Raw genomic sequence first — 21,347 nt, 5'->3', positions numbered from 1 at the left:
ACTTATCTCTACCTCATCTCACTTTCTCCCCAACCTTTTAATTTACCTCCCCATTCATTCACTACTACCTCTCTCCACCTTCTTTTTCTATTTAACTCTGTATCCTCTACTACCAATGTCTCACTACCTTTGTCACCCACCTCTTTTAATACTTCTACCTTTTTTCCTTTACTGCTCTCTCATTTTTCTCTGGACCTCTTTCTCTCTTTCAACTTATTGTCTCTACCTCACCGGTCTCTACATCTCTTGACCTCACCTGTATCTCATCTTCTCTACATCTTGTCTTCTCTTGCTACTTCTTTATTGCCCTCGCCTCCCTCTCTCTACTTTGCCTCTCTCTAGTTCACCAGTTTGCTCTACACCTAATTTCTCCTATCTACCCTTTACCCCTTTCTACCTTTCTTTCTGCCTCAACCTGCCTTTCTATACTTATTCGCTTTTTGCCCATGTTCTTCATTGCCGCTCTTTACCTTTCATTTCTTTGTACTGCTCTCACAAACTCTCCTCTTTATATTTCTACCCTTATCTCGCTAACCTCTTTCTACTTTACCTCTTCCCTTTTTATATTTTTCTCCCTATTTCTGTTTCTCTTTACTTCTCTTCTATGTACAGTTTACCCTCTTAGTCTGTATCTTTCTTTCTAGTAACCTTGCCTTTCTTTACCTTATTGCTCTCTGCATCATCTCTCTTCTCTCTCTGCTTCACCTCTCTCAATATATTGTTGTATTAACTTCGCTGTCCTTCTCATGTCTCCCCCCACCACCCATTTCTCTTACTCTGAGACAAAGGCCATTATATACACATAAAAAGAGGGGAGGTGGGACAAGTTATGTGCAGACAATTAGGTGGACAATGTTTACATTTAACTTAGTGGAATGGTGATATTCCAACCCTGAGGGGCAGCACATCTCTTACTAACACATGTAGTGATGAGTGTGGACAGATGTTTGCAAAAGGAGTTCATGGTTCAACAAAGTTAATAGATGTTTTACCAGTTGAGAAGAGGTATGTGTATTAATTTCATATATACAGATATTGCATGGGAATTAATTACTAATATGCAATTTTATGACAATTGACCATCAGTTGGGCAAAAGCTGTACTTGGAGCTGCTTTGGGAGATGGCGTGGCAGTGATTGACAAGATGAAGGTATTCACATCTTTCTTAAAGTCAAAGAAAACGGGTGCTACTCTTAGATGGTTGGAAGGTGTTCTGGGGGTATACCAGAAGAGGAGGAGGTTTGTTTTTTCTTTTTCTGCATTGGGCACCTTCAAGATTAGTTGGTTGGGAGGAGGAGCTTCGCGGGCAACCAAGATGGCCGCGTGAGCTCGGAGCTCCGAAGACCCTCCGATCCTCCGTATTAATCCTGTCACATATCCTCATCGATGTTCGTGAAATATTGAAGTTGAACCGATGGTGACACGGATCCCGTTGTCCGATTTCAAATCCGACATTCCTGGGCGCAGTTGCACCGTGTGGAAGTTTGCAGACTGCAGTGGGACCAATATTCAGGCCGGGGCCAGTCATTGCGACACTACCAGACGGAGGTGACGAGGCACGGATCTGGCCGCTCCGGCTCACAACGGAGCTAGCGTAGTGGCAGAGTGAGCGCATACCAGACGGAGTGCGGGATAATTCATCTCTGACGCAGGTGAATCGGTGAGGCCCGTTGTGTGGACGGACGAGGTGGCCCGGGGACCAACTATGGCTGGCAAAGGTGGCGCTGATAAATCCCAGCCTCGGGTCAGCAGGAAGACTACGTACTCGCAGTCAAACAACATGGAACGCTACGCTCAGCCGAGGGGCTCGCCTGGTGCCTCCACGAGTCCCAAGGACCTGCCTCGGGAAGTGTCCCCTGATGTTCAAGAACCCACGCTCAGCGACATAATGGGCGCCATTGAATGCATGAAGGCTGAGATGCACCAGCAACACGAAGTGATGGCGCACAAGGTGGACACTGGCGATTGACGTCAGCCTGATCAGAGCGGACCTGGGCAAAATGAACGAGCGAGTCAAGTCGCTGGACATCAAGACTTCTAGCCTAACTACGGACGTATCGGACCTGCAAACCGAGGTCCGGAACTTGAAATCGGCCAACGACCTTTTTGCTAGGAGGCTTAAGGACTATGAGGGTCGGGCCAGGCGGCAGAACGTCCGCATTATTGGTGTGCCCGAGGGGGCCGAAGACTCGGCTGTGGACCTCTTCGTTGAAGACCTGGTCCAGAACCATCTTGTCCCTAAAGGGCTTAGTAAGTTCTTATCCGTGGAAGGGGCGCAGAGGATGCCTGGGGGCCGGCCGAAGGAAGGTGCCCCTCCAAGACCTATTAGGGACCGTGACTCCATTCTACAGGCCTCAAGGAGCGGTGGGCCTCTGCAGTTCCAGAACGCGGCCATTAACTTCTTTCCGGATTTCACCCAGTCCGTGCAGAAACGGAGACAGAGCTTCATGGGGGTGAAACGGCGACTGCGGGATATGGGCATGAAATATGCTATGCTGTTTCCTGCAAAACTGAGGATCGAACATGGCGGCCGGGCTTTGTTTTTTGACTTGCCGGAGGTGGTATCGGACTGGCTTGACACTTTGCCCCAGCGGGGTGACGACACGAGGAACTGTCAGAAGAAGCTACTGGCGGCCACGATCGGCAGGAGTGATGACTGGCTATAGGACTTGTTTTTGGACAATGGGTCTACCATCAGCTGTTTGGTTTGGTAATCCTGTACTCATAAGGGGGCTTCCCCTGTACTTTTCTATTTGGAGAATGGGGGGGGGGGGATAGGGTTACCTCCTATCTCCTCGGGGGCTTCTTGTAGATTAGTTTTCTAAGGGCGACAGGCACACTGAGAGTTGGGTGGGCTTTTTAGTCTGATGCAGGGGTGCAGGGTGGGGGCGGACGGGTTATTTGTTTTTGTTCTTGGGTTGAATTCTTTTATTCTTTGTTCCCTTTTTGGCAAGGAAATTGGTTGTATGATTCTGTTCATGTAATGGCGGTGCCCGTCGAGGGTGGGATGGGTGTGGATTTCGATGATGGGGGGTAGGAAATTGAATGTTTTAAGCTGGAATGTCAACGGGCTGGGGGACCGTATCAAGAGGGGTATTGTACTGCAAATGTTTAAGAGGTGTGTGCCGGACGTAATACTGTTGCAGGAAACTCATTTGGTGAGGAACTCATGCCACGCACTTAATAGAAAGGGCTTCAAAATGGTGGCACACTCGAGGTTCTCCTCGGGATCCCAGGGGGTGGGGATTATGGTGCGCTCGACCCTCCCCTTGGAGATTGACTCGAAAGTGGTCGATGAGCGAGGACGCTACGTCGCCGTCACGGGGAGATGGGAGGAGCGTACCCTGGCTCTAGTCTCGATTTACGTCCCCCCTGGGTTACAGACGGATACCTTCAAAGATCTTGGGGGCGCCATTTTAGGTCTTCCAGAGGGGCTGCTTCTAATGGGAGGCAGTAGGTTCAGGGACATTGGATCGATACCCATCCAGAGACCTACGGGGTGCGCAGACCTGGCTTCCCGACTTTCTTGACACCTTAGGACTTGTTGACTGCTGGAGGCTTCTGCATCCTACCCAGCGCCAATACTAGTTTCACTCAGGGGCTCATGGTAGCCTCTCTAGGATTGACTATGTCCTGACATTAGCGGCCCACGCATCGGCGGTTTCGGAGGCCAGATTGATGGCCAGGGGCATCTCGGACCACTCTCCGGTCTGGGTGTCCTTCGATTTTGATGTTGGAGCGGCCGAGAGGGTGGCACCGATTAACCTGTGGTACTTTCGTGATCCCAAGATCCGCTGACTCCTGGCCAAAGCCATGGAGCTCTACTTCTCCGAAAACACGGGCTCGGTTGCCTCCACTGTCTCCTCATGGGAGGCATTCAAGACTGTCCTGAGGGGGGAGGCGTTCTCACTAATTGCTGAGGTGCTGAGACGCAGAGACGTGCACGTGGTGACTATCGAGTCCGATATAGAGGCGATAGACACCCAGTTGGAGGCCGGCCCAACGCCGGATCTCCTACACACGCTCTCACTCAAACAGTCGGAGTATCGCGCCACAGTTACGGAGGCAGCGAAGGCCATGGGTAGGGAGCAGCAGGGGCGAATCTATGAGGTTGGAGACAAAGCCGGTAAGCTTATTGCCTGGCTTGATAAGAAGGAGAGGGCCAGCCGCGTTGTCCCTGAGGTATTGGGGGAAGATGGCACGGCTGTCACCGACCCTAGCGCTATTGCTCTGGCCTTCGCTGATTACTTTTCATCTGTTTATGCCTCGGCCTCAGAGATGTCGGAAGAAGACTCTGGCGCCTTGCTGCAAGACATAGAGGTCCCATGCCTGTCGGAGACTGAGAGAGAGGACATGGATACGGACATTGCAGTGGACGAGATCGCTCAGGCGATACGCTCCCTAAGATCCGGCAAGGCTCCTGGCCCTAACAGTATCCCAGTGGAGCTGTACAAGATTAAACCGGACCTTGTTGCTTCGCCATTGCGGGCTATGTTCCTTGAGGCGTGGGAGTCGGGTGCACTTCCCCCCGATCAGAGGCTGGCCACCATTGTGGTCATTCATAAGGAAGGGAAGCCCAGAGACTTGTCGGTCGTACCGCCCCATCTCATTACTGAATGCCGAGCCCAAGATCTTGACTAAAGTGCTAGCCAACCGGCTGGTTGGAGCGATTGGCGATTTGGTGCACCCGGACCAGTCTGGCTTTATTCCACATCGTAACACCGCCCTCAATTTGAGAAGACTTCACGGAGCCCTCGCGAGGGTCCGCACCCTTCAGGAGCCGGCCATCTTGGCATCCCTGGATGCCACGATGGCCTTCGACTCCCTTGACTGGCAATATTTGTGGGCGGTGCTGGAGAAGTTTGGGTTTGGTCCGGGGGTTCATAGGATGGGTCAAGCTCCTATACGCCAACCCGCTTGCTAAGGTGGCGGTTAACGGCCGCGCATCGGCTCCATTTGCCCTTGGCAGGGGCACCAGGCAGGGATGCCCCCTGTCCTCCCTTTTGTTTGCATTGGCACTGGAACCACTGGCGGCTTGGTTGAAAGGGCATCCGGACATTAGGGGAATCAAGTGGTCCCTGGGCTTTGAGGATAGGGTGTCTCTGTACGCAGATGACATTCTCCTGTACCTCACCTCGCCATGTATGTCCCTTATTGTTGTATGTGATGTTCTGTGTACCTTCGGTAGACATTCTGGACTAGTCATTAATTGGTCGAAGTCTCATTTATATGTCCTGAGGGGTGAGGTCCCGAGACTCCAGCGGGACTGTAACATACAGGTCGCGAGGCAGGGGTTCAAATACCTGGGCATCTACATTTCTGTTGATCCCACGGTACGTTACGCAAACAACTTGCTTCCCCCTCTTGCGCGCCTTCGGCGTGATGTGGAGGGGTGGCGGAAGGTGCCGCTTTCCTTGCTCGGACGGGCGGCATTGTTCAAAATGATGTCCCTGCCCCGGTTTCTATACGTGCTCCAGAACACCCAGGATTTGGTCCCGTCGGGATATTTCAGAGAGGTTGAGGGCCTCCAGCGGGCCCTGCTTTGGGATGGTAGGCCGCGCATTGCTATCACTAAACTGACTCTCCCGTGGTACGACGGGGGGATTGCGCTGCCTGACATCCGCAGATATTATTGGGCGTCTCAACTGGTAGCCATTAATCACGTCTTCTATGGACCAGCCGTTAATCCGGGCTTTGCTATGGACCGGTGGCTCCTGGGTGATCGGAAATATTACAGGGCTCTGAACTCTAGGTCTCTGGATGGAAGAATGACGGGTCCCACTAAGACATCGGTCCACATCTGGAGAGCTGTGACGAAGGCGCAGGGATGGAAAGGCAAACTCACAATGGTGACTCCACTCTGACTCCGATCTGCTGGGTAACTAATGGCATAAAAAGGGGTTCGACCGCTGGGACTTGATAGGCATCTCCAGGGTGGAAGACATGATCGCCAAGGGACAGATCAAGCCCTTTGAGGTACTGCAGAGAGAATTTCAGTTGGGGGAAAGGGAGTTCTTCAGGTATGCTCAGTGAAAACACGCCCTCCTGGCAGTTATGCCGGAAAGTGAAAAGATCCCTGAATCTTCCCCGCTGGAGGATAGGTTGTTGGACGGCTACATGCCCGACAGCGCTATCTCACTGACCTATAAGAAACTCATTAATGTTCGTACAGACCTTCTTCTAGGGGTGCGAGATCAGTGGACCCGTGACGGGATTGAGTTGGACGACGAGGATTGGCAGTGTGCGGTCTCGTCTCCGAAGGAGGTGGCAACTCCGGCTAGACTGAGACTTGTACAACTGAAAATCCTGCATAGGGTCTATGTCACTGGCCCCGGACTGGTCCACATGGGTCACTCGGAGGATGGTCTCTGTAGACGGGGGTGTGGTTCCCTAGCGACCATCATGCACATTATATGGGAATGTAGGGCGGTAGCTGCATATTGGCGGCGTATACACATAGTGATGGGTGAAGTGACTGGAGTTGACCTGCCCGCTGAAGCCCGGCGCTGTCTGTTAAATGTATGGGGCCCCACGGACTACACCAATTCACAAACTCAGTGGGTCACCCTGGGCAACATGGTGGTGACACAGAAGCTGACAGGGGCAGCGCCAACTAACCGGGGGTCACGCCACTCTTCCGTAGCTGTTTGTCTCCGGCTGCCGCTTCCTCCATCACGCGGCAGCCGTGTGTGAGAGACTACAGCCCCCAGCATCCTTGGCGGTGACACGCCCACCGGGAATCGCGCTCGGAGGCGCTCAAAAGACAGAGGTCCCTGCGGACGAGCGGGGGACACAGAAGCTGACAGGGGCAGCGCCAACTAACCGGGGGTCACGCCACTCTTCCGTAGCTGTTTGTCTCCGGCTGCCGCTTCCTCCATCACGCGGCAGCCGTGTGTGAGAGACTACAGCCCCCAGCATCCTTGGCGGTGACACGCCCACCGGGAATCGCGCTCGGAGGCGCTCAAAAGACAGAGGTCCCTGCGGACGAGCGGGGGACACAGAAGCTGACAGGGGCAGCGCCAACTAACCGGGGGTCACGCCACTCTTCCGTAGCTGTTTGTCTCCGGCTGCCGCTTCCTCCATCACGCGGCAGCCGTGTGTGAGAGACTACAGCCCCCAGCATCCTTGGCGGTGACACGCCCACCGGGAATCGCGCTCGGAGGCGCTCAAAAGACAGAGGTCCCTCCCGCCTCGCGGGACGGCGCCGGGCTAAGCCCGGGCAAAGGGCGGGCCCTCTGTGGCCCTCAGAGGCCTGCGGAGGCCGGGACGGGCTATCCCACTTGGTCTTCCATGAAGAGGTAAAGCCTTTTTACTGCCAACTCCACTGACTATCATATTGGATTGTGACTGTTTCCCCTTCCCACAAGGGAGCGGATACTCAAAGTATTCCCCTAGCCACAGCTGTTTGTCTTGTCTTCTTACACTTTAAACATGCCCAGCAAGGATCCTCCTACGAAAACGTCCTGTATAGCATCTAATCCCCCATGGCTAGATGATCTAAATAGTATGTGTAACAACAAGTACTCCCTTGTTACTTCGCCCTACCTGGTTTCTAACGCCAGTCCGCTAATTCTTAACGATAGTACACAGGGGCCCCATCAGACTTCCGTAAAATTAAAAGCAAACAAAACAACTCCCCCTAACTCCATATCTGGAAAAAGGAAACATGATGGGGTTGGTGAAAATGGGTCCCATTCCCAATCACCAACATTGCAGCATGTGTCTACAGATTCAAACCCGCCTGCTAACATGGCTCTGCTAATCCAGGAGATGGGCAAAAAAATAGATGACCCAGTATCCTCTCCCCAATTGGTCTTACTGACCATGATGGAACAGTTGATTAAAACTATCATTCACCCCCTGATCGACAAAATTAACAGCTTGGGGGAAAGACTAACGGGGATTGAGGAAACTGTTAAACACAATCAGCCTTACACAGCAACATCTAAGTGTTTACCCCAGGCCAGTCAACCTAATTTGCCTAAACAAACTGTGCAAAACACAGTTTCCCCAACACAAGTAACAGTCTCCACTTCTGTGTGCCCACCCGTCCTTAAACCACTACCCACACCTACCTCAGAACGTAAAATTGAGCCAAAATTAAAAAGCATTAAGTCCCCTCATATCAACCTTCCCCCAGAGGCCGCTCCATACGTGTCCATCCTGTCGGGGGCTCTTCCCTTGAAGCATGGCAAAATCGAGAGAACCAGTGACCTGGTAAATAAAGTTAAGTTCTGGTTATCGAAAAACAGACCCCTACCCCATAACCTCGATGGCAGAATAGTCAGCGTGAGGAGAGTGGGTTGGTTGGGTCCCCATCGGAAAGATATCTGTGGGGATCTGATTCTAATCAGATTTAGGAGCAGACATGTTGTCCCTTATCTACAGTCGTGGCTGCCCCAAGAAAGTGATGGCCCTATAACAACTTGGGACCTACATGACTTTTATCCAAGCGAATCTTACAACTCCCATCGGAATCAGTCTGCCAATCACAACCCAAAGCTGGACCATAGATCCTGGCCACCAAATCAGCACAGTTTCCCCTCTTTTAACCTTTTTCCTCATAGACTATTTAAGTTTAGCAATCTACCTCAATCCAACCTTTTCACCCCATTTAACAAGTGTCAATATTAGGCGGGTGCATATATTGTATATTCTTTGTTATTAATTCTAACTGGATCCGTTAATTTTATTTTACTTAATCCAATAAGATCTTTGTTGACCCTTTTTAAATGTATGTTGGTTGTTATTATATGTCTGTATATATTTTTTTTTTTACATTGTATGCTTTTATGGTTGAAACATAACCGAATAAAGCTAAATGAACTGAACATGGTGGCTAAAAGGGACATTGCACAGAAATGGGGAGCGGCTCTGCCCCCCACATTAGAGACGTGGAAGGCTAACATGGACTGGTGCATGTTCTGGGAGAAGACGGTGTATGTTGCCAGAGGTAGGCCAAAAAAAAAAGAATAAGATCTGGGGGCCCTGGAATGAGTATAGGGGTGATATTTGCCTCCCGCCGGACACAGCGCCCATGGAGGAGCGACTGTCCCCTTAGCCCTTGAGTCCAGCTGACTTAACGATACACATTGTCCTGTCTCCTCCCCCCCGATATCCGTGCATGTGACCTGTTCATGTATACTATTCCACATATATGTCCATCCTGCCCCGATTTGCCTTGCCCTCTTGCACCGTTATAGGTGCTTTTCCGTTTTTTATACTGTTTCTTTTCTTTTCACACTATAAAATAAACCTCATGTTGTTCTGTGCTGTATTCTGTGTGCACCATTTATACTACGTAAAGTCTTGCTGCCTAGCCTCCGGGATGTATGGCTGAATAGCTGTGTACTACAGTGTTGTAAATAAAGGTTTTCCAAAAAAAAAAAAAAAGATTAGTTGGTTGGCGCTTTGAGTGGTCAGAGTGTGACCACTGAAGGAGAGCCTGTTGTGTCCTTGAATTGTTTTGGAAATGATGCAACAGTGTTAGAGGTTGTTCTGATCCAGGAGGAGAAGTCAGTAAAGTTTTCTGATGTGGTGGTAATGTGATTGCATTTCCATTCTCCTGTGCCTCATAGTGTTGCTGTGTGTAAATTCAACACATGTTTTTGGAGTGGGATAAGTTTGCAATCAAAGGATGGTATGTGCGTGTGTATGAGAGGATGATTGGGCACTCAGTTGTGTGAAGGGAGAAGAAACAAATTACATGTTTTCCAACCAATTCAGGAATAAAAGGTATGTGAACATTGAGTGCTGAATATGCAACACTTTGATGGAAAACTTTATTAAAAAAATCAAACATTGATCTTTTATTCCAGATTTACAGTGTTTTTAATAATGTTCATATCTTCTGGGGAGCCATTCATTTTGCATTTCAAAACTGTAGACCTCTAACTTCAAAAGTTGCAAATGTAAATTTTAATCGCCTTCAGGCAGGAGTAGGAGGGGTTCTAGGGAAAGGCACGGCATCTAAAATACTTGCTGGCTGGCGCAGTGGATGGGATTCTTGGCTATGGCACATACCAGGTCAGAGGTGCCTGTCGCATCTGCTTTTGCACTTCAACTTGTAGACCACTAAGAGGTTGGAACTTTCCGATGGAAAGCGATGGTTGGTTTCGCATTATGTGATTTATTATTAAAATTGAAGTCTTAACTTTGCATGTGAGACATTAAACATTCAGCAAATTCTTCACAGTGGTGCACTGATTTATCCACCCCTAGTGTGCCCCTGTAGCCATGTCCTGCGTTGAAGAATTCTGACTTAGGTCCAGATGTACTTCAGGGATTTGTGTTGGAAAGCAGGTCAGATAGATCCGTAGAGCTTACCTCTGATGTGGCCTCTGAAATGATTTTTTGGAGCGAAACAGCCTGTTTGTATTTGTTAAACCTATTGATGCCCGTCCGACACCTCACCCATGGCGAGAAGATTCATAAACGTCTCTTCTTAGTCTGCAATCATGATGTTCTTTCCTCCTGCACTGTCAAGGTTGCAAAAACCCACCTTAAGCCCTTTGTGTAGCACCGAGCATTTGTCCTCAGACTCCGGTCTACATTGTCGCAACACTTACTCTTTTATTCAGCTACTATTCTTTTGCGGGTATAGTAGCTTAGTATCTTCATTTTGTTTGGATTCCTGACTTAAACTGATTCAACTAGATCCTGAAGCTGTTGCAATTTGGATTAAATGCTGTGTGTGGAAATAGGACCATTTAGATACCATACACAGGTGTGCGTGTGTTTATATTCATACAAGGGCCCCTGTTCCAACTTCTTTGCATGACCTGGTTTGGGGAGGGCTGCAGTCCTTATTAGATACAAGATAAGTGCTCTTGGGTGGCTCAGTCTTCCTCCTCTGCTTCCTCATTGGTTTCAAGTCTGTGTATTCTGCGTTTAGTACATTCAGATCTTTCCCAAAAGGTTCTGCGAAAGCAGCACTGCCCTACACAGATAACAGTCTTATCATAATGCCTCATTCTGCTTAGACTTCTATGCTACAAACCCTTTGTTTCTTTCGCCCTACAGATGAAATAAAGAATCAGATAGTTATTCCTTCTGTCTTCGTTGGAGAGATGACATCCGAGTACCTGCAGAATATCTTCAGCTACCTCAAAGGGTAAGGGAATATATCACTTGCCCATATTTCTTGATTTTAAAATACAATGCTAGCATGTGTCTGTGACAGACTTGGACAGTCTTCTAATTCTGAGAAGGGAAGGTGTAAACTGGCATCTTCCTCAACAAACTATGCAAGTCAGCACTGACGCACTCCACCCTCACTTGAGCAATCATTGTGTCTCCTTATGGCTGACTTTGATCTGCTTGCTTCTCCTCCCTCCACCTGTTCCTCTCTTGCCCGTGCCATTTTACATTGTTTACTGCATTATGTAGCTACAGTTCTAGCATTGTTCAAGAAATCATCTCCGTGGCCTCTACATCACCACAGGTGTCAATGTGAGTGCATAGTCCCTCAACCTTGGCCTCCCAGCACTGGCACACAGTATTACCCTTATGCACTCCGTGCTCTCCACGGGCTAAAATCCGTGCAAATTTTTACATGCAGTGGTCGCCCAAATCCTGGGAAGCCTCGCATAGGCCAAGAGACGTTATGTTTTCTGTTAATGTGGTTTGTATATCTCCGCTTATGTGAATGCTTCTTGGTGTTCTGGGATAACACAACAACTAAACCAAGACTGAGAGCTTAAACAATCAAATGGGAGGCCAGGGATACCGACAAATAACAGAGTAGGGAGGAATGAGAACAAGAAAAAACACTTTTTACTGGTTAAAGAGCCAGGTTTTCAGACTCCTTAGAAACATTCACAGATACGATTTTATGTACAAGGGCAGGGGAAGTGCATTCCACAAGTTGACAGCTGCAGCAGAAAAACCTCTGCCTTCAAAGGCAACTATCAGGGCACGGGATGTGGCCTAATGGCTAGAGCGGTCGATCTCGAAGCTTGGGAACTGGGTTCGAGTCTTTGCAGGGACGCTCAACATCCTGTGATTCTGGGCAAATCACGTAATCTCCCCCTGCCTATTAAAAAAAAATGAATGTGTCCATCTGTAACGCAACTGGTGCTCATGTAAAGCGCTCGGATATCTGATACCTTTGGGTTGAGTTTTTGCTATATAAAACTTAAAAAAAAAAAAAAAAAATCTGTCCTGCTTTAGGGACCTCTCGGAATGAAAAATGGGCAGAACTTGATTGGTGTTGTGATCTGTGCCATTGATATATCGACCTGCGATGACAGTGGGTTTAGTAAGCACTCTGCTATGCACTAGAAGCCATGGAAGTGATTTAGAAATAGGACTTACATGGTCCTGTTTTGGAACTCCTGTAAGTAGTCACCCTTCAGCGTTTTGCATACATTGTCCCCTATTGAGAAGCTTCACTTGACCCCCCAGGTGGAAAGTGTTGCCATATCCAGTCTGGACTGTACTAAGGCTTTCTATGGGTGGAATGGCTACAGAGTAGTATCCTCAGTTTTGGCTTACGGTTCCAGGAAACCGCTGATGCCAACCTTGGCCATTTTGGTGTACAGCGATAAAGAATTATCGGATAAATGCCAAAATGGAGGGCTTGCTTTGATGTCTCCGGTGGAGAGCCTTCACGACTGGCCACGGTGCTGGGTTCCAACCATAAACAGCATTCCTACTGGAACTCGGTCACAGCCAGGTTATATTCCAAGAAATTAGCTGGCCCCCACCAGCATATAACTCGCTGACAATCCTCCAAAGTTGATTGTGCACCTGTGTCATCCATGGCCACGACCGCTTGTGAAAGGCCAAAGATCAGCTGTTTGTCTTCAGCATTCATGTAAACATGGACTCTGGCCTCCTGGAGCAGGCGGGCCAGGGGCAGCATGCAGGCGTAAATAACAAAGATAACAGTAGTGATCCCTGAAGGACACTGAAGTGATCGTCTTTGCTTCGGAGCAGAATGGTGGGAAAGAGGCAGAGTCCGCCACTCACAAATGATTTTAACCATTTAAGTTCAATGCCATTGAGACCGGCTCGTTTAGCCTGGAGAGGAAAATAGTGGTTGGTGGTGCTGAAAACAAAAGATGTAATGGCATCTGCACCTGACACCACTGCCTTCAGCCAGTCTTCTAAGGTCTTCTGTCACTGGAGAGATATATATTGTGTTGCTGCGTTTCAGAAGCGGATCGGTCTGGAATTAATCCAACAGCACAATATTTTCGGCTTAGCTTTCGAGCTCCGCGAAGACCTGGTTCTTTAGCGATAGTGAAGGTTTCTTAAATAACAGTATCACAGTTGTTAAATTTCCATGCTTTGGAGACCAGGTCTGCTCGTTCCACAAGCAGAAGGTGGTATTATGACTGTTAGTGTTCTAGACTTTGGGTGATTTTGAGAGATTTGTCCCATCAGCCACACCAAGGGTGCTCCTGTTGGCCAAGGAGCAAATGCTGTGGCACATCTAGAGTTCCTGGCCTTGTGTGTGTGCGTGCAATATTTGAAATACCACCCTCTGACCTCACACCTTTTAATCATTTGTTTATATAGAGCAGTGTTATGCGCGGATGGGGTCCTTGGACAGTAACACGGAGGTGACTGCCAAAACAATGCATTTACGTTCCTATGCAAGCAATAACTTACTGGCACGGGAAGAAAGTCAGTAAAATATATCAACAATGCTAAAGCAAGCAAATCGATTTTGGTGAAAAAATGAAATCAACTTTGGTTACAAAATTATTCTGATTGGATGACCGTAGAGAAGTCTTCTATGGTGTTTCTTCTGATAACCAGAGTTCTGCTCCTAGCAATTCTGTTAATGTCAAAACAGATTAGTAACAAATTATAAGATCAATATAACAGATGATGAACTGGAGCATAGGAGTTAAATGTTGGCTGTCTTTACTGATTTGCTAATTCCTTACTTGGGGACAGTCCTTGCCAGTGGTACAATGAAAAATGACAGCAGTCCTAGTTCTTGTGATAGGCCCAAGTATCTGGGATGTGCTGCCAGTCCTCCTTGTTCTGCGAGCTTCATCCATATCTCTGGGAGGAAATCTAAACACACATATTCTGTACCTGACAGTACATCTATCTCACAAGACTAAGATAAACCCTTTTGTGTAAGTGCTGAACATGTGCCACAGATGTAAATAGAAAGGTTAGCTTTATCACTGTTACTTGACATCACAAATGGCATCTCGAGTTTGAGACCTCATGTTGCATCATCTGGTAAATGTCTTATTCTGTTTATACCACAATTTTCTGGCACTTACTGCCTGGGATGTTCGTAGTCAACCTTGCATCCCTCAAGCATTTTAAAAATGTTTTCTTTGTGTTTGTCGTCTCCATTGCCTGCGAATGGCCCTGTCCAGAATGTTGCCTTTGCCTGTTCGATACCCGCTGCAGACATTCTAACATTTTCCTCTCTTCACAGTGCTCATGTTGTCCTGGTTCCGGAGTACAACTTCCCTCTGGGGTACTACCTGATTCCTTTCATCGGCGTTGTGGGAATTGTGATCATCGTCATGTGCACCATATTGGTAAGTCACTGCAGACCATAGTGTGTCCCTTTTATCCCCAGTGACACTGTCGGAGATGGAACACTCCAGGGTGGAAGTAGCAGCTGCCTGTCTAACAATGTCCTGAAATCACCAAATGCTGAACTGCATTGGATATTGAATAGGGTCATCAGATCCTCGCATGATGTGTGAAAGCACCATACCTCTGGTCTTGGTCTTTCCCATTACGGAACGTTGTAGGCTCTGTCGGCCCAAATACGTGGTCAAAGCCAAAGAATGGAAACGTGTTATGTTATGTAAATGTAACTTATTAAGCGCACAAATACACTGAGGTGTCTTGGCGTTAAAAACTAAAGTAAGCCCAAAAGATCAACAAACTAGTTCTGGAATAACCAGGTTTTAAGACTCTTTCTAAATGAGGCAAGTGAACTTGCAGACCTGATATGCATTCCATGATTTGGCCGTGCCGTAACCAATGCTTCAGTCCCCCCAGCTACAGGTGCGAATCCTGGGAACCATCGTAAGCCTGGTTCAGTAGAGCGTAACTGTCTGCCAGGATAATACCAGAAAAAAATATTTTTAGGAACACTAGTCCCATATTATACAAAGTCTTATAGGCTAATCATTACGTCTTAAACTTGATGCGACTCGCTACAGGAAGCCAGTGAAGTCTCTGGATTTCCTTAGAAACTGACCCATGCTTAGGCAGATTTAATAGGAGTCTTGCCGCTGTATTTTGTACCATTTGCAGTTTTTAAGTTGTTTCTGCATATAATGGTACAGCCCGTTGCAAAAATCTGATTTTGATAGCACCAGTGCAATCGCAGACGTCGTCCTAGTACCGATGGGAATATAAGGAAGAGCCTTCTTCAGTTTCTTGATCACATAAGAGGTGGCAGAACTAGTAGCATTAGTGTGCTGTGAGTATGATAGTTTGTAGTCAGTCAGTACCCCAATATGTTTTGCTTTTTCAATTGGTTTTGGCAAGTCTTCCATCTCAACAGACCACCAAATGCCATCCCATCTGGGTTGGAGATTACCAAAGTTCACTATTTCGTTTTTCTCCGAATTAAGTTTAAGACCATGCTTTCCCATGCAGCTGTTAATTTCCAACATACAATTTTGAAATTGCAGTGCAGGGGAGGCTTGGTCTTTATACACAGCTACCATAATCTGTGTGTCGTTGGCATACAATATTGAATTGCAGCCGAAACGGCTGGATCAGAGGAACCAGTTCCCACACATAGATATTAAAAAGGGATGGTCTAAGCGACGAACCCTGTGGAACCCCACAAGGCAAAACATAAGGGGCGATTTAAAATGATCCAGGGTCACTGTTTGTCTTCTTTCCATCAGAAAAGAGGATTGCAAGGACAGTGCCAAACCCTTCACCCCTCATTTTTCCAAACATAGTTGCAGCAAATTATGATCAACAGTATCAAAAGCTGCCGACAGATCAAGTAGGATCAGGACAGCTCCACCACCTCTGTCCATCACTGCCCTAATCTCCTCTGTAGCCTGATCAAGGCAGTCTCCGTACTGTGTTCCAGATGAAAGACGAACTGGGAGGAATCAAGTAAATTGTTCTCTTGGACAAATTGAGCTAGCTGTTTATTCATGATTTTCTCCACTATCTTCACTGGAAAAGGCAGCCTGGAGATACGACAGTAATTGCTTGGGTTAGATGCGTCCCCGTTTTTTTTTATCAATGGAAGGATTGACACATCGTTGCATAAAGCAGGGAAAATACCCAAAGTGAACACTGTATTAAAAATTTCCATAAGAATAGGACTAACCTCCTTAGTTATATCTCTCAGTGCTGCGGGCCCGATTTAGATTTTCGCAGACGGGGTACTCCGTCACAACGGTGACAGATATCCCAGCCACCGAAATATAAATCCCATTATATCCTACAGTATTTCCATTTCAGTGGATGGGATATCGGTCACCGTTTTGATGGAGTAACCCATCTGCTGAGATCCTAGGCAGGCCATTGTGTCCTGCTAACGCGAAGGGATCTGGCAGCCTAAGCATGGACATCTGTTGTTGCCTGGTGGCAGGAGTGTTTCCACAGTGACATCTGAAATCAGGAGTAGTGTGAATAGCAAAATGGGCGGAGATTTGAAATCTAATGATCCCGTTGTTCTCTTTGAAAGTCTTAGGGTGGGGGCTGTCTGAAGGATACTCTCTCACAATGTTGATTGACCTTTAATGTGGGGGGGATTCTTAACTGTATATTTTGCTTTTAGTTTTGGAGGTGCAAATAAAAAATGCATCTCACTCAACACTTTTAGGATAATCAAGAAAATCCTCCCATTTATTCCTTTTTGGTACCAAAAAAACTGTTATTGCGTCACTAGTATGATCAAAAATTGCTTACTGCAATGGTCTGTATCCAAATTTAAAAGGTCAATACCGTAAGAAATTGCAGACGCTGCAAAACGCAGCAGACCGATTATTTCTGGTGGTCTCGAAATTTCAATCAGTCTCTTAAGACATCCAAGGGCTCCACTGGGTGACCATCAAACCCGTTGAGGCACGAAATTTAACCACTGAAGGTAGCTTGAGACCTAATCCAAGAGAAGGACTAATAGATCCCTCTCCTCACTTCTTCATATGAATAGACAATTTCTTAGGAGACCACACTCACTGAGACGCCCTTGGTCTCAATACACCCTTCACTTTGGTCCTGAAGATAGCCCACTTGACCTTCCAGGCAACAAAGGGCTGAAACATGTCGACCTCTTTTAATTACTGATCACAGTGTGTGGGAGCCCTAACAACTCTCCAACACACGTTGCAAACTTAACTCTCTCGAATCCAGATCCGATAAAGAAACCTTTCTGGCTGTACGAGGACTTTTACTTTGAAATACCCTACACATCACTGATTACTACTGCTTTTAATCAGGGGTAAACCTCTGGCTGGAGGATGCATAACTACTAACCCTATGATTATGCGAACACGTGACCAACCAGCGGAGAATCAAGATATACCGCTTTTTTGCAAATCAAACACGTGCATGAGGGTTTTTTATTTGGAACATATCGGTACGCGACCTGCATACCTAGGTTATGCAGGCCAAGTGATCCTTCCCTACTTGATTTTTTGACCATCAGAAACCACATTACATTTAAAACGCTATGCCTAACACATAAGGCCTTGCATGATACTGACCCAGATTACCTGAAAGCAGCCCTTCCATGGTATGAGCCCTGCAGAAACCGGAGATCAATAGGAGTAAAAAAAGTTCTGTCCTCTAGATTAGACAGGCTGAAATGGGCAGGAAGCAGCTGCTTCGCTGGAGCTGTCAAGCACTGGAATCTCCTGCCTTCTTACATTAGGGCTGCTCCCTCTTTACTTGCCTTCAGAAAGCTCCTGAAAACCTGGCTTTTTAACAATGAAATTTCATAATGGCTCCTGCTGTGATGCTCAAGTTGTGCTAGCGCCAAGATACCCCAGGGTAAGCGTGCGCTTTATAAATGTTTTATCGTAAGTAAGGTTGGTATTCACCAAAGGTACATTTGCCATCCAGGGGGTCCTCCTGTGTTTCTAGTGACATAGAGCCTGGGCCAGATGTGGTAAAAAAAACAAGTGAAGCGGCAGACATAACCACAGTTAGGTCACAATGCTGACTTTTGGGAGTCTGCTGTGCATCATAGAAGCTTCATTAATAGTCCAAAGCACTTTAGGTTGAGTGGCCTCGTCCCCCTTTTGTGGGACTCCAGAACAGTTTTCCAGTACATATAATTGCATGGATTATGTATTTTTAAATGCAGATTAAAAAAAATCTGAAGCAAAATTTTCTAAGACTAAAATGTACTGCATTGTGTAGTTTAAAAAAAGCAAAAAAAATATAGAACACACACATATATACACACCAAATTAAACGTAATATTTAGACTAAAACAATAGTGCAGCATTGATACCTAACTGTGAAGGAAAAGCATGGAAGAGACCAGAAAATGCAGTCAGCAAGGCTGCCGGTACATAATGCTGTAATTAGACACTGTTGCTTTGAACGACAACAGCTTTAATTTCCCACCAGACCTCGCACTGGCAGTTGCTCCAGTTCTTTTTTTTTTTTTTTTTTTTTTCCCTAGCCCCATGTGTGCAGATCCCTGAGGGTTATGATGGGTGTTTCACACCCTGTAGTTTTATGGGAAACTCAATTTCTTACACTTCACTTAATGTAGTTAGGGCTATGAAGTGTTTCTTTTCTGTTAAATAAAATCACTCCATGTTCCTGCTTTTCTCTCCACAATAAATAGAACCATCTCTTCCTTATTTTTGAAGTGTTCCCGGTGTGGGACGAAGAAAACAGCAAATTATCCTCAGGCAGTCTGGTTGCCTTCTGTGAGAAAGTGCCTCTTTTGACATGGATAGCTCCCACTTTTGCCTGGAAATGATGTGGTTTTGATTGTAGTGCACAGGGACTCTTCCATCGAGGTTCCCCATGCCAGTGCTTCTTCCCTGAAACTGTTCCACAATTGTCAACTTCAGTCCCCTGTTAGTCCCTAGTAAATGATACGTAGGGCCTGGGAGAGGAGGAGGGTCCCCCAGTGACCCCTTGCCAAGGTTATACCACTGCTCCTGCAGCTTGCATGCCTTTTTGCAGTGAAAACAACAAAATCAACATGGCACATTGCCTCTGCGCCATGCCAACAAGCACTGCCTAAAATATAGATAAGTCACCCCTCTAGCAGGCCTCTCAACTGTAAGGCAGGGTGCACTGTATCGCAGGTGTGGGCATATCTGCATGAGCAGATATGCCCCTGCAATATTGCAGTCTATTCTTAGATATTGTAAGTGTCAGGGTAGCCATTGAGAGTACATGAGCTGGAAACTCGAAAACTCGAGTTCTCCAGCACCATGATGGCCTCTCTGAACACAGGAGTGTTTGAAACCAAACAACTCCTCTTAGTAAACCCACATTGATTCCAGTGTTGAATTTATTAACCATGTACTCAGAGGGCAACTTAGAGGTGCCCCCTGATAATCCTACAAACCCTTTGTGGTCTCTGACCGACTTTAGGCAGCCTGCCACCACCAGACATGTTTCTGGACCCTTGAGTTGAGAGCTTGTGCTCTCTGGCCAGAAACAAAGCACATCCTGGGTGGAGGTGTCACACCTCCTCCCCCAGGATGGGCACAGTGCGTGAGAGAGTAGCTTTGAAGGCCTGCTGCCCTTGTAATGGGCCCCCAGCCTCTGCTGCTAGCAACTGATGGCCGCTCAGGCTCTAACCCCCACTTTTGTTGGGAGAACCGATGGCAAAACTTAGGAAGAATTGGTGTGCCCCCTTTGCCAACTCCACACCTCAGGTGCAGGAGGCGAAGTAAAGCACATTTTTCAGTGCCCACCATCTTGAAGATTGTGGTACTTATCCAGTCGGGGCTTGGGCTGTGCCCCCTCTCTCACAGAAGGGAAGCATAATAGTGGGTGTAGACGCTCCAGGTTAGGAACCCGTTAGTCCCTACCTGTTACTCCTATGTAATCTCCCTAAATCTAGTATTCTGGGGCTTCCCCAGACCCTGAAATCAGATGTTTGATTATCTAAGAAGCTCGTACACGAAGAGTCGTACCAGCAGGAGAGCAGGACTCTGTGCCAGCCCTCCCAGCCTGTCTGCTGCCTTTCGTCTCTGCTACTAAAAGACGACTCGTCCTACAGGCCTAGCACCTCCAAAGCCCAGGGAGGACTGCCTGCCTTTGATAAAGACCCCAATCCTCCAGTGGAGAGCTGACCTGTTCAGAAGAAATCCTCTACAAGAAAAAGAACTCTACCCTGAGGAATCACAATCTCACCTCCAGAACCACCTCTGCACCAACGCCCACAGCCCAAGTTGCCCTCCTGTCCTGTGAAGGCTCCCCAGCGCTTCTGAACACAAGTCCAACATCCGCTGACTCCTGCCGGACTTCACCTCAACGCCTGCAGCCTCAATACTAAGACTCCCCCTGACCTGACCGGTAAGAAGATTTCTGACGTGTATCCCGAAGCCCCTTGGCGATCCTGATCGACGGTGTCCTTATGTCTCCTAACATCTCTACTTACCTGGACTGCTGTGGGTTTTCTTCGACTGCCTCCTGGCCTGAGCCTGTCGCCCAACTCTTTGTTGCACCTCTGCACCTGAGCGCCCCAGTTCCGTTGAGGGTGTGCGTTTGGTGCTGCCTTGTGACCCCCCTGTACTTACATTAACTCCAGGAGATCGACCCCTGACGCTGCTTCATTCACCTGTGAGCAGTGCATCTTCGATAAACTCAGTCTCCATTGGTTAACATTGGGCACGACCCAGAATCTGACCTCTGCACCCGGTCACACCTGTGCCGCTGAGGATGCAGTCTTGGTGCCAACCTCAACCTTGCCTGATGTTGACCTGAAACCCTGAAGACTGGATATGAAAATCACGTTCTTACCTGAAAATCTATATTCTTGTTTTCCTCTATAGGTTAACATTGCTGAACTGAAAAATTGCAATGTGTCCATTTTTTAAAGTGAAAAGTATTTTTCCTGTATTTTTTGCAGTGTGAATATTTCTGGATTCACTATGCCGTGCATTATTCCGCGGTCTAGTGGTTGGGTCCAGAATCGTAGTCTTTTCTTTCTTTTTTTGTTTTCACTTCTCGTAGCCCAGGTGGGCGTCGACGTCCCACCTTTTGGTGTACTTCATGTGACGTCGGCACGCTTCCTGCGGAAGATCCCACCTTTGGGTGCCATCTTCAGATTCTTTTTTCCGCCGTTGGGTCTGGATCGCCACCGAGAGGCTCTAGAGTTTTTGGGAGGAAAGAACAGGAAAAAGGCGAAATTTTCACAGAAAAGAGTGGAGGAGATACCGAAGAACAAGATCACCATGCTG

General features: G+C 47.5%; 1 protein-coding gene across 1 annotated transcript in view; it reads left to right on the top strand.

The window, feature by feature from the left end:
* RNF167 (ring finger protein 167) overlaps nucleotides 1-21,347 on the top strand; it is a 280,393-nt gene that overhangs the window by 80,742 nt on the left and 178,304 nt on the right. The window contains exons 6-7 of the mRNA XM_086946212.1: nucleotides 11,023-11,113; nucleotides 14,411-14,516. Of these exons, the coding sequence (XP_086802338.1) occupies nucleotides 11,023-11,113; nucleotides 14,411-14,516 (197 nt within the window). The remainder of the gene's footprint in view (nucleotides 1-11,022; nucleotides 11,114-14,410; nucleotides 14,517-21,347) is intronic.

This window comes from Lissotriton vulgaris, chromosome 12 (assembly GCF_964263255.1).
Source record: "Lissotriton vulgaris chromosome 12, aLisVul1.2, whole genome shotgun sequence".
NCBI classification, from domain to species: Eukaryota; Metazoa; Chordata; class Amphibia; order Caudata; family Salamandridae; genus Lissotriton; species Lissotriton vulgaris.
The sequence above is the reverse complement of the archived record's forward strand: the minus strand, read 5'-3'. Positions and strand labels throughout refer to the sequence as shown.